We start from the raw sequence: 12,965 nt of genomic DNA on the forward strand, positions 1-12,965 counted from the left end.
ACTGATTATACTTTTTTGCACGAATATTGCATAATTTTTCACACTGATTGCACAGTATTGGCTTGCTTGTTTTTGTATACACGTAGTTATAACTTGGGATCAGTGTTTCTGAGCCCAGCTGCTATGATGTTGTTTATGGAGCCACGCTGGCATATTTTATGTGAATGCTTATAGCCCAGCACCACGAAAGGCTTTATGGGGGTGAGTCATATCCACATAACAAACAAGCCCAGCATGGGAAAATATCATAGTGATGTTAAAGCGAGAGTTAAGGCTCATACACTGAGGCTTTGTACAAACTCGTTCACACTTGAGGCCTAACATTTGGAGAGCAAACACCTCAGGTGCCATACAGGAGGTCTGTGGAGAGATTGTTGCAACAACCGGTAATAAATGGCAATAAGAGCTGAACATTAGGGAACAACTGAGTCAGAGAAAGAGTTTTAAAGATTGTTAATTATTGTCTAAAACATGTGCATGCTTGATGAGGCAGCCATGATAAGTAGCAGATGATTTCTTCATTCCTCTCACATGGTCGGGTTTTTTCAGTATCAGCAAAATCTCAGAGCAGGAATTCTGAGATTCATGACACCATAACAAGCACGGGGAAAAATGACATAAATGTTTGCACCATATGCTTGCGCAGTCTTCTTTGAAAGATAATACAGGAGGCAGTTTCATCTGAGCTGAGCAGGAGTCGGTGCCGTTACAGGATTGCTCAACGTGGTTGTGTGTCAGCAGGAGGCTGGATTGGTCGGGCGGAGTGTTCGAGCTCTGAGCTCAACATCACCGGAGCTCACTCACTCTCCCTCTCTCTGAGTGTGAGGCGGACTCTCTTTCTCTCTCCTTTTCTATGTCTCTTTCTCCATCTCTCTCCCTCTCAGTCTAGACTCTGAGGGGTAGAGATTTTCTCACCAAAAGTACACAGACCTCAAAGCCACCGGCATTCACTCCAAAAAAGGATTGGATTATCGCTGAAGTTTCATTTCTAATGAATCTCACACTGGGACATGGAGTATACAGTTTGTAGTTTGTTTTAAAAAGGACTCATCCTAAAGCAGTCGGGGTTTCGTGTTTGCTTTGATGGTGAATCGGTCTATCAGGATGAACTTGCAGTGGAGCAGCCCGGCACCCTGCATCCGCGCCGGGAGAGTCGCGCACAAGCGGCTGGACTCTGACGACCAGCCGCCGGCCAAATGCGCCAGGCTGAGCACCGAGGTGGGGGACACGCAGGGTCTCCTCGGCACCTCTCCCGGGTCCCCGGTCAGCCCCGTCTCCAGCCCTGTCCCGACGACCCACCAGGGGCCGTCCAGGATAGGACCGTTTCTGCTTTTACCTCTGACAGACCGGGAGAGTGTGCACAGCGCGATGAACACCGACACAGGCGACGAGCTGCTGTGCAAGGTATGCGCAATCCCGTCATTGTGCAATTTCTTTGAATGAATGGTGTTTCGAGACATCGCGTTGCTCAATCGCCTGTCTGACATGTCATCAGTATTTAGCCGAGTTCCCCCCCAATTGTCATTCTCACGCGAAATTGCAGCAGCGTTGCTTCATTATTTTTGAAATCATGAAATTAAATTGTTATTTTAAAATCTGTTTACAAAATCCCAAAAGGCCAGGCAACCACTTTCGCCTGTGCCGTGTTGTGGATACACAGCTTTTAAAATCCACCGATCTCCACACCACAATGTGTCTGTCAACTCGGCTCATTTGCATACACGTCACTGCAATACTCCATGCTGTGACACACAAAATGCAAACATGAGGGGCAAAGAAAGACTCCAGTGATAAGGATCTGCTTTGATAAGGACAGGGTCTACCACTGTTCCACATCCTTGTGTTTATTTTCCATGATAGACCTACAGGCGTTTGGCTTTGTTGATTAATAAAGTTAATCACTGCATGCTTTGGTGATTCATTTGTCATGCTCTTGCAAAAGCAGCGTATTGAGCTGGAATCAAAGCATATTCTATACGCCTGATTTTCTTTTTTAACTCACTGCCAAATTTGCAGGCTTGTACCCTCAGATTATCATTACGAACACACTGACCGATTGCCTCATCCCCCCTCACACAAACTCTCCCTCCCTATCTTCCTAATTTCCATCTCGATCTGTGTCCCTCATCTTCTTCTACTACTCTCCTCTCCCTCTCAGGTCTTTGATATGGGGGTGTACCAGGAAAAGATCAGAGCCTATGGGATCCTACCAACTCACAAAAATGTGGCCGGCTTCAGGGACATCATCCTTGGCGAACGCAAAGCTTACGTGTTCTTGGACAAGGACTTTGGGGACATGCACACCCTGGTGAAGAGCTGGCGCAGGCTGGACGAGGATCACGGCTGCAGGCTCTTTCGTCAGGTGGCTCTGGCTGTGGCACACTGCCACCAGGCAGGCATTGTGCTGGGTGACCTCAAACTGCGAAAGTTTGTCTTTGCTGATGAAAAAAGGTGAGAAAACACACCAACACTACCCTAAAACATCATTTATCCACTTGCTACGCATCACATTCCTTTTTCTCCGTTTCCTTCAGCGCTTATAGTATCAGTTAACTTTATTTGGATACAGAATTGAACACATGCAGTGATGTGGGACGAGCCAGTGAAGGCAGCAGCTGATACACACAGGCCATGTGTGCAGATAGCAATGTGGGCACAGATAGAGTAGGAGGTTCTGTACTTGTGGAGGCAGACTGAATAGCTTCCCAGATTTTCGCCCTCTGTCTGTCTCCCTTTCTCACTCTCGATACGCTTCTTTGCATGTCTGTTGTGTGTTTGCTTTGCATGCGTGCGTGCGTGCGTGTATGTAGTGGGTGGCTGTTTGGCAGAGCTGCGAGACGAGGCTGGTGAATGAGACAATCGTCCCCTTCTGCTGTCTATATATTTATTACTCATTATTTATTAAATAATTACATCACAACTTTGCTGCAACAAGGATTCATTCAAACACACTGGCTTCCATTAAAGGAATTCAAAGCACTCCCGCACACATGCTGCTTAATATTTGCATGATGTACACGTTATGTCCATGAACACACACACAAAACCCCTGCTTACAAAACTATTTGTCGGCTCTTTGCCCTTGCGTCACACTCTTTCCTGTAAGAGCCTGCTGATGGCAAACAACCCACCCCCCCCCCCTTTCCAGGTTTCCAAAGGCCCTTTTTTCATGGAGACTTTTCAACAGTAACATTCTCCAGCCATGACCTCTGGCTTTGCAGGGTCACCCTGGATGAATGAGAGCAGACAGCCAGTGAGAGAAGTTGAAGTCCGTTGTGTCCCTCTGATAGCTATACGGCTGCAGAGCGATGAGTCACAGTGTATATGTGCAGAGGGGAAGAGGAGGGGGGGCTGCATGGCTCATTTTCTTTCTTGGCGTTTGTGAGTGTGTGTCCATACATGCATGTTTGTATGAGCGCTGATTACACATTCAGAGCAGGCTCAAAAGCCTTTTTTCACCTGTAATTCACTATTTTGTTAGCGGGGTGACAGCTTTGCAACACTGATGCTGCTGGAGCCACAAGACCCATTTGACCCTGGGGTTGTGGGATGACATCTTCATTTTGAACTTCTCTTTACACTTTGTCTGGAGACATCCTGCAGTGCCACTACAAATAACCTTTTTGTATTGCAACTGTAACAAAGGCGGCAGATTATTCTGATAGCGTGGAACTTAGAACACCTTGGAACTCATCACACACACAAGTTTCCTTGAAATGTTGGGATCATTTATCCCATCATGTGGTCTTTCAAATTCACAATCAGGCATCTATCAAAGCCCAACTCGCTGTGATGCAATGCACCAGCCAACAATGCAGCACTCGAGCCAGAGCGAGAGAGAAAGTCACAACAATTTGTCAAATGCTATCTACATTTACACACACACACACACAGTGCAGTTGGAAAAGCCAGTTTAGGGAAGGTGACTAGCACTATGAAGCATGCAGCCTTCCCGTGCGTCACTGATGTGGCAACAGCCATTTGAGGGTAATTATGGGATGGCTGGCGCCGTGAGTGTGGGACCCAGGTGCAGATAGCCGCCGCTCGAGAGAGAAAGAGAGGAAGATATGTACTCTCAACAGAAGGATGAGTCACTCCTTCCACCCCTCTAACTCTCTCTGTTCTGTTTCCTTTTCGGTCTGCGTCTCTCCTTCTCCTCTCATGACTTATCTCCTTCTCTATCTTGGTGTTTGAATATCAGTTCCTTCCTATCTTGGTCCTCCTGGCTGTCACTCTTTTCATCCGGCTCTCTGGCTGTCTATTTCCCTCTCCAGCCACTCTGTCTGACAGCTGAAGGGTCTCTAGATTAAACTGTGTGCGTTTGAATTGATAAAACCTCAATCAGCGTATTAGTCTGGGGAGCACATCTCGAGAGGCACAAATTAAATTGGAATCAAAAACACATCACGTTTGTTGCTGTAGATGAGAATTAATCACCCATTTCCCATCAATCATTTTGTAAGAGCGTTTCAGTGGTACTGTCTCTATCTGCAAATACACACTTTCACAAGCTTAGTTGCTCTGGTGCTGTCCACTCATTAACATGGCTAAATATAGCATTGTATGTGTGAGCAGGGGAGGAGGAGGGTGCTAGAGTTGTATATTTATATGTGTGTTTATGTGACCATGTGTGCCAGGAAGTCGTTGGAAATGTGCATAGGCAGCTCTGATTCTCAAACGGGACTAAATGTGGTCCACTTAGGTCATAGTGAGTTCACTGGTGTGTGTGTGTGTGTGTGCGTGTGCGTGTGTCCATCTGTTTGTCTGCTGTGCTGCTTAAGGCTCAAGGAAGGATGCTTGTTTTTCCATGATGCAATCAGTGACTTACATTTAACAGCTCTCTGAAATGTTAGACAGTGTTGAACAAAGTCTCTGTTAGATATAGACTCACACACACACACACACACACACTCAGTGGTGCCCTCGATCGAGGATTGTTTTTTGCTTTAAATATTGTTGTACATGGGATATCTAACGATACCATTTCCAACACCAACTTGACATACTGCAACAAATATTTGGTCTGATAAATGCAGATGTATGTGCCGGGATGAACATTTAGTTCTTAGGTTTGAACATGTGATTAAGATAGCTGAAGCCCTAAGTAGTACTTAATGTCCTTTTGGAAAGGAGATTACCAAATGTTTTGGGGAAATAGTTACAGTTAGTAAGTGTGTAGCTAAGATAAAGCTATTTAAATCACATAATGTTCCTTAGAAATGTCCTGACCTTCTTTTTTCTTTCTCTTCACAGGACACAAGTGAGACTAGAAAGCCTTGAGGACTGCCGCGTCCTAGAAGACCCAAACAACGACTCCATGTCCGACACCCACGGCTGCCCTGCCTATGTCAGCCCAGAGATCCTCAGCGGCTCTGCACCTTACTCTGGCAAGATGGCCGACATGTGGAGCCTTGGGGTCATGCTGTACACCATGCTGGTTGGCCGCTACCCCTTCCACGACCCCGACCCCGCCACGCTGTTTTCCAAAATCCGCAGAGGCCAGTGCTGTTTGCCAGAGGGCTTGTCGCCCAGGGCCAAGTGTCTGCTCCAGAGCCTGCTGAGGAAAGAACCCTCGGAGAGACTCACGGCCAATGAGCTGCTCGCTCACCCGTGGTTCCACCAGCCGCCATCGTCGCAGGAAGTGGCGCTGGGTGAACAGGAAGTGAGTTCGGCAGAACAGATGGTGCCATCCTTTGACGTGGAAGAGCAGGATGATCTGTTCTGCTGACGGACTCGATTAAGCTGAGTCTGGCTAAAGGACCAAATCAAAGATTGCTATAAGGGATCCATCGTTGTCTTTTTACATTGGCACTTTTTAGAAAACCCATTTGTGTACTGTTGAGTGTACATACACCCTCGAGCTTTCTACAAGAACTTACTGTACTGTATTTGGTTGTCGTATGTGTGTTACTTGTGTAAGGGCATTGTTCACAATGATAATACATTGTGTTACTAGGTGTACGATTTTTTAAATATTTGGTGCTAAAAGAAACGACGAGGACTTTTCCAGATTATGTTCACATAATAATCCCTTCAGGCTACTATGAGTGTATCATAGAAAATGAACCCACGGCTAACAGTAGTCACCAATGCTTGCTCTCAGCCTGGACTGACAACGCTTCAGAAAGCATTACAAGAATCCTGCTCAACGGGAGGAGACGTGATGTTGTTCCTCTCACTCCCTGGCCGGGCTGGAGGCTCCGCCAGCTGACTCACCAACCGGCTCGAGGAAGGTCTCGCACAAACTTGACATCTCGCAGCAGGCGGTGTCATAGAGTGAGAAAGATGCTTAGCGGAGGACTGATGTGTCACACTCAGCGGGGATGCTAGGAAGATCCCTCACTGCCAAGCTGGCAACGTATCAGCAAATGGAGAGCATTTACAAATCTCACACCAAGCGCAGAAGGTTGAGAAAGGCAGGGTGTTACTGGAGTAAAATTCAAAGAAAAGTGTGGAAAGTTTGTCACACACACACTTCACAATAATCAGTGTCACTGGGCCGACACAGAAAACGGTACAAAACTCAGTAATTTATTTATTTTTAACAGTTAAAACTAAAGCAATTAAATTGTTGAATCAAGAATTCATTATAATAAAGTTGTATCAGCTAATAACAGTGCAATTTTAACTGGGATCAATCTGTTTGGCTCTTCTGTAATGCTGTAACACTAATGCCGGTTTAAAAGTTAATGCGGTAAGTAGGCCTGGTCACATGCCCTTGCAGCAACAGAGATGATTGGATAAATCTTACGCCTCAAGGCATGCCACAGTAGGAATTAAGTGGGGAAAGTAAAAACACGGAGAATGTATAATATGGTACTTCCTACTGACGCAATACGAGTTAACTCTCAATCCAACAATGTTTATATTTTTTAAGAAATGTGTCAAATATCCAGTTAAGCCATCAAGTAAAGAAGAAACCGAGAAATTAAGACTTCCACTTAGAAGTTGAACCTGTTTTTGTTCATTTCTGTTGGAACATTATGTCAAGCTGAGTTGCTTTCACAGAGCTGAGCTGTGCTGAGTGTTGTGCCCGTATCACTGTGTTTCATAAACTGAATGGCTCTGAATCAGTCGCAGTCATATCATATTTGATGTTGGTTGTCTGATGATGACTCAACACTTGAGCGTGTCTGCAGAGAACAGTCCTGACCTTGGCTGGTAGAATCTGTTCCGACTGTTTCGCTTCTTTAAATGGTACTTCTTTCCCCCTTCCTTTTTATTTTCCCGTTGATGTGGATCCATGGAAACTAGTCATATAGTTAGTGACATGAATTGACTGCATTCTAAAATATGTTTTATCTTGGATTGTGACAGGCGGATGAAGCGCTTCAGTGACGTTTATCCTCACAGGCTGTAGACCTGCAGTTAGCTACATTTGTTTTAACCCTAGCCACAAAAATGTGGCATATCTGAGAAGCACTGTGCATTCAATCTTTTACACAGTAGGCTGATAAAACAATCTGTTGCAGTTCTCTAATTATTTTCTCTCATCTGCTTGAAAAACCAGATGGTAACCGACTTGTGACAATCTGAATTGTCCCTTAAAGAAAAGTAATTTAAGAGATTTATGATTTTGTTCCTGAATCATATATGTAAATTGAGTCACACATTCATGTGATACGTAGAGTAAACTGACACGGGTGCACAAACTTCATATTGCACTGTGAATTATGTATTTGTGACACAACCTAGAGGCTTTGAAATGTCTAGACAGGTTACACAGGAAATATATTCATTGTACAAAATATGTAAATATGTATATTTCAAATATGTGTGAAGATGTTGAATAAAGATCACATTTTTTCATATTCACATTGTTTGTTTTTTCATTAATGATCATTGTATGTCTCCCACACACACCCATGCAAACACCTGCACATTTCACAGCTTGACTGCATGCCTAGAAGTCTTTCCTGCAAGAATTCTCTCCACACAGCTCTTCATCACTGCGGAAGAAAACAATGCATTTTCAATTTCCTCCTTCAAAAGGAAAAAAACAACTCTCCCCCTCTCTGCCTTTAAACATTTACTCTTCTCTGACCTTTGCGTAATGTAACATTTAACTCCTCAAACACACAAATGTCAATAGTGGGTCAGTGTCTTTTCCTGGAACAAGGGGGAGCATGAACCCCATCACTGCTTTGTCCTGAGCTTCAGCAGTAACCGGTGGAACTCATCAAACACTGAACACCAACGTTATTAAATCTCAAATATTTTCCTTTTTTCTATCTAATCCACTTCGGCTTATGAATCACTGTTTGACCTATAAGAGCTTGGCATGTCTCCACCGTCGTTGTGTTATGACTACCTTAGGCATGGCTGGCTGTGGCTTGCGTAAGCGCTGTGTGCGTGTGTTAATGTGCATACCTGCCTGTGTGCGTGTGTGTGCGTGTGTGTGCGTGCATGTGTGTGTGTTTGTCAGAGCAGAAAAGTCAGATTAGGTATCAACAGGTTAGCTGGTGTGTCTCAGTAGCTGGGAAACTGCCAAACTAGCGATTGCTTAACACTTCAGATCTGGGCTTCTCGGGGGGATGTCAACACGGCCACCAAGAATTAGGTTAGCATTAGGTCAAGTAATGAATATCTGAAGAATGGTGTGTGTATGGGAAAGGGTTTGTTTGAATAAAAGAGTTGGTTGAGATAAGGTGTGTGAGAAAACGTTATACATAAAGAAGTCTTTCATTAAAGCCTTTATAGGTTTAAAGATAGGGAAATAGTTTTGGGAAATAGGCTCATGCCCTTTCTTTTTGCGAGTTGGATGAAAAGATTGACACCAGTCTTTTGTTTGTAGCCAACACTTAATGTAATGCTGGATGCTGGTTAGCTTAGCTAGCATAAAAATAAGAAAAAAACTAAACAAAAAGTATTTAAAGTGACGCTGGTGAGCAATGTTGTAACTTTAGGACAAAGCCATGTTAGCTGTTTCCAAGTTTCCAGTCTTTATCCTAGGCTAAGCTAACCGGTTGCCAGCATTAGCTTCATATTTACGGTACAGAAGTGAGAATCATCTCATTTAAGCAAGACAGTGAAAGAAAAGATTTTCCAAAATGTCAAATGGTTCCTTTAAAAAGGGTTATAATAGAAAAGGTCATGGTTAGAAATCAAACGGTAGTCTTTTGTTGTGAGGAGTAAAATAAAGTTAGGTGTTCTCCATTGTTTTTCTGTGTGATCTCATCCTAGTCCCTTGACCACAAGTGTAAACTTTATCCTTCCTTGTAATCAGGAATCATTTAAGTTTCCCCAACCACATAAACCTTTACATAACACGGTTCACAAACTTCCTTATTGGATAGACACACACCAGAGTGTCATCGGACACTTCCTTGATCCTCCATTAGCAAACCTCTTTTGATGAAAGAGAAATTACAGAGAGAGAAGTTTCTGGTATTTCAGGGGAAGTTTGAAGCCATTTAAGGGCAAATTGAAAATCTGCAATGCTACAGTTACATCTTCTATATAAAAACATAACTTTGACAAATAACTCTTTTTTTCAGAGGAAACCTATTTTAGTTGTTTGAAAGGTGGACCACACAGGATCAGGGGATCACAGTGTCAAAAGGCCCTGCTTTACACACATAAACCACACAGGGAAGTGAAGAAGCAGATCTGAGATTTGAAAGTGGAGCACCTGCTTCTGTCTGAGATGAGGTTAAGTATTGTGTTTCTTCCTGGAACTCTTTGGCACTGGCAAACACTCCACTGATGCAATGGAAACGGTCTCCACTATTTTAAATAACTCTTGACCTGATTTATTTCACTATACAAATCCCTGAAGGAATGAGCGCTATTGTGTTGATATTAGTTTGGTGTAGAGTCTGACTGCTTGTAATAGGGTTGGTATTTACAAGTGTAATCTTAAATCTCAAAGGCATACCTTTATTTAAATCGTGTCAAGTTGTGATATCTTCTACCATCTTGTGGCTGTAAGGCAAACTGCAGCTTTGTGCCAAAAAAACATGTGCTGTGATACGTGTCCTTGTAGGGTAAATACTGTTACACTCCTCTGTTGCTCTTCCCGATTGCTCTTCGAATGTCTCCTCAGTTAAAATGTGTTTTTGTTCTTCTTATTTGTTTATTTCTGATCTGAAACGCATTTTAAAGAGGACTTTATTGGCCATTATTAAAGCCATTTCTTTAAAAAGGCATTTCTAAGTTTGCCTTATTTGGAAAGTGCATAACAAATATTTGTAATTTCTAATACAGTTCTGAAATGAAACTTTTTTTTAAAAGGAAGCCCACAGAAGAAATGTGAGATATGGCTGCTTTTCTCATTTTATATTATGGTGAATTAAATAGCTTTGTCAATCAAAACAAGCCATCTGAAGGTTTACACCTTGGATATTTAATGCTATTTTCTAATGATTAATAACCCAATCAATCAATTGATGAAAAGGGGCTCTTTTTGAGTATTTCACAAAGAAAAGTGATGTCCTTGAGATGTAACAAATATGTTGAAGGCATTTCGTCCTTCAAAGTAATGACATTGTTTTGAACGTTTTGAAACCTCTATTGTTTAAATTCAAGCTAAGGATTGGCATTTTGCTGCGATCCTTTCCACATTGTTGCCACCTGTTGAATCGTGAAAGTGTAATAATGGGAAACCACTACCAGACGTTTGTATTGTGTTCACTGTGTACAAAAACAAACAGGAACACACCGATCCAAACATAGATTTGAAGCCCTACAAATTGTCAGAAGCTCTTTTAAATGAGAGAATAATCAGTCAGTAATAAACACAATCGCTAGGTGTTGGCCGAGTAAAACGATCAAATAGTATTATATTTCTAGACCAGCGTGAGACTCTATTGGAGGTAAATAAGAATCTTGAGTGTTGTCTGAGTCAACAGGTTCTTGTAAAAAGACATGAGGGGAATGTTTGTCTGAGGAGGTTATTTTGAGCAAAGTGGCCCCTGAAGGCTCTGTCTGTTTCATCACGATTGTGTATTCAGACAAATAAATGAAAACTGAAAAACATTCATATGTGACGATGACAGAGCCCTGGGATGACCGTTTTACAGGCTTCGTTTGCCCTGACTTCTTTAACTCGTGTTAATCTGTCATTCAGTGCCTGGCAGGTTCCCCTGTGTCTGAGCCCTAAATCATGCCTGGACATTTAAAACACATAACAATGCCAGCTTGCTCCTTAAAGCCTTGTTGGTAAAGGTGTATATTAAACAGAGCTTAAGCTAACTTGATACTTTAAGGATTCCCTCCCCACATCAGACTCCTGAACACAGTTTATGATGACTTTGTTATGACAACAAAAGTCCAGGAGAGGGCGATGTTTTCATGCACCTGGCCAGGTTGTTCTTCATCTTTGCAATTTAATGACCCTGTTTTACATTAGAAACAGGTGGATCATAAGAGCAATATATCATGGTATGGAATTTATAACAAACAAGCATTGAAATACAAAATAATGTAGTTTGTTATAGGTAAACATGCACATGTGTTATCAGGAACAATTCTTCTGATGAAATCTACATAACTAAAGAACATCTGATCACTGAGGTTTTTTTATTGTAATAGGCTGGATGATTGGCAGTCATTGTTTCCAAAGGAATTGAAATGCATTCCCACCTATATTTATATTTTAGGCAAACATGGTAGTACCTCAGATTTGAGCTCTATGGGGTTTTGAACAGCAGCAGACCAAATTTTGGTTTAATTGTTTGGTTGTAAAATCGTCCATCTGTCAGCCTTTCTGGCCTCAACTTAAAATTGTCGCTAGATTATCCAATCAGCGTAAGAACACACGTAGAGCTCTTAAAAAACACGCTTTAATAAAGCTAATGAGAAATGTTTGAAGAATTCTCAGCGGCACCTCAAAGTATTCTGCTCTGCAGAGACGTCACGTGTGTGGTGTGAGTCAAGGATAATTATACAACAATTATTGTCAAATTTTATTTTACTCTTCAGTGTCAGAGTATTTTATTAGCAGATCCTCAGTTTGGCCTTGAAGAAAACTTAAATGTAAGATGAGTTTAGTTTATAGTTCATTGTACCGGAGTAGTGTGTGCACACCTTATGAGTAATGTCCTTTAATGTTCTATGAAATCTAACCTTGACTGGAATATTTGCTCCGCAAACAAAATAAATGAAAAAGAAACTGAATGGGATTGTCAGAAATGTATATGGTGTGCCCTCAAATATTTGACCATATTTTCCAGGAGACTATTCATTTAATTCATTTTTCTTATTCACCGTTTGTCTTTCATTATCATCCTATCAGTAGATTTCCTCATGACATGATGGGACCTCGTATGTGCATGCATTCACACAGTCACTTCTCAACACACACACACTCTCACAAACACATGACCTCAATGCCAATTTTGAGTCATATCGGGCAAAAACTGTGGCCACCATTACAGAGCTTAAAAAAAGTATATTTTCACACACACCTATCGCTCTCCTCACCTTTCTGTATTATTGAGTCTATCGCTCAGTTGGACATGGTTACTGAGCCTGTTTCATTAAAGTAAATGTGTCTCTGCTGGGTAAAAGAGACGAAACAAAGATACGTGATTCTAAGTGCTAAGCAAACAACACATCCCACAAGTGCTCATCATTACATCCATTCAGCTCTGTACGATTCGCTGCAGATTCCTGGAAATGTGTTATTCTATCACCGGCTTTGTGCGCTCTGCCTGCCATGTGAACACTGACATCACTGACTGCTGCTAATGGGGCCAATGGAGTGAACCAAAGCCTCTCTAAAAGGCTTTGTGTCATTCATAAAGCCATACTGTCTGACAGCTTTGAATAATCTGAATTTTTTATTCGGACACTTTCTACTTATAGGGCCAATTTCTGGTCAAAGACATGAGGAGGTCGAGCCCAGCCCAGCATGCACTCATCGGAAGGCGATGAAGCATCAAAAACACGCTGCAAAACCATCATAAGACCAACATAGATTGACTCACACACACATACACACACTGATCTGACTTAATAAATGG

General features: G+C 42.4%; 2 protein-coding genes across 2 annotated transcripts in view; one reads left to right on the forward strand and one right to left on the reverse strand.

Moving 5' to 3' along the window:
* Nucleotides 1-12,965, reverse strand: part of triqk (triple QxxK/R motif containing) — a 128,696-nt gene that overhangs the window by 113,131 nt on the left and 2,600 nt on the right. The window lies entirely within an intron of this gene.
* Nucleotides 664-7,811, forward strand: trib1 (tribbles pseudokinase 1). The gene is made up of 3 exons (XM_079654029.1): nt 664-1,404; nt 2,159-2,451; nt 5,254-7,811. Exons 1-3 carry the CDS (start codon nt 1,084-1,086, stop codon nt 5,726-5,728), a joined length of 1,089 nt encoding a protein of 362 aa, XP_079510155.1. The 5' UTR covers nt 664-1,083; the 3' UTR covers nt 5,729-7,811.

Source organism: Notothenia rossii (assembly GCF_949606895.1).
Source record: "Notothenia rossii genome assembly, chromosome: 10".
NCBI classification, from domain to species: Eukaryota; Metazoa; Chordata; class Actinopteri; order Perciformes; family Nototheniidae; genus Notothenia; species Notothenia rossii.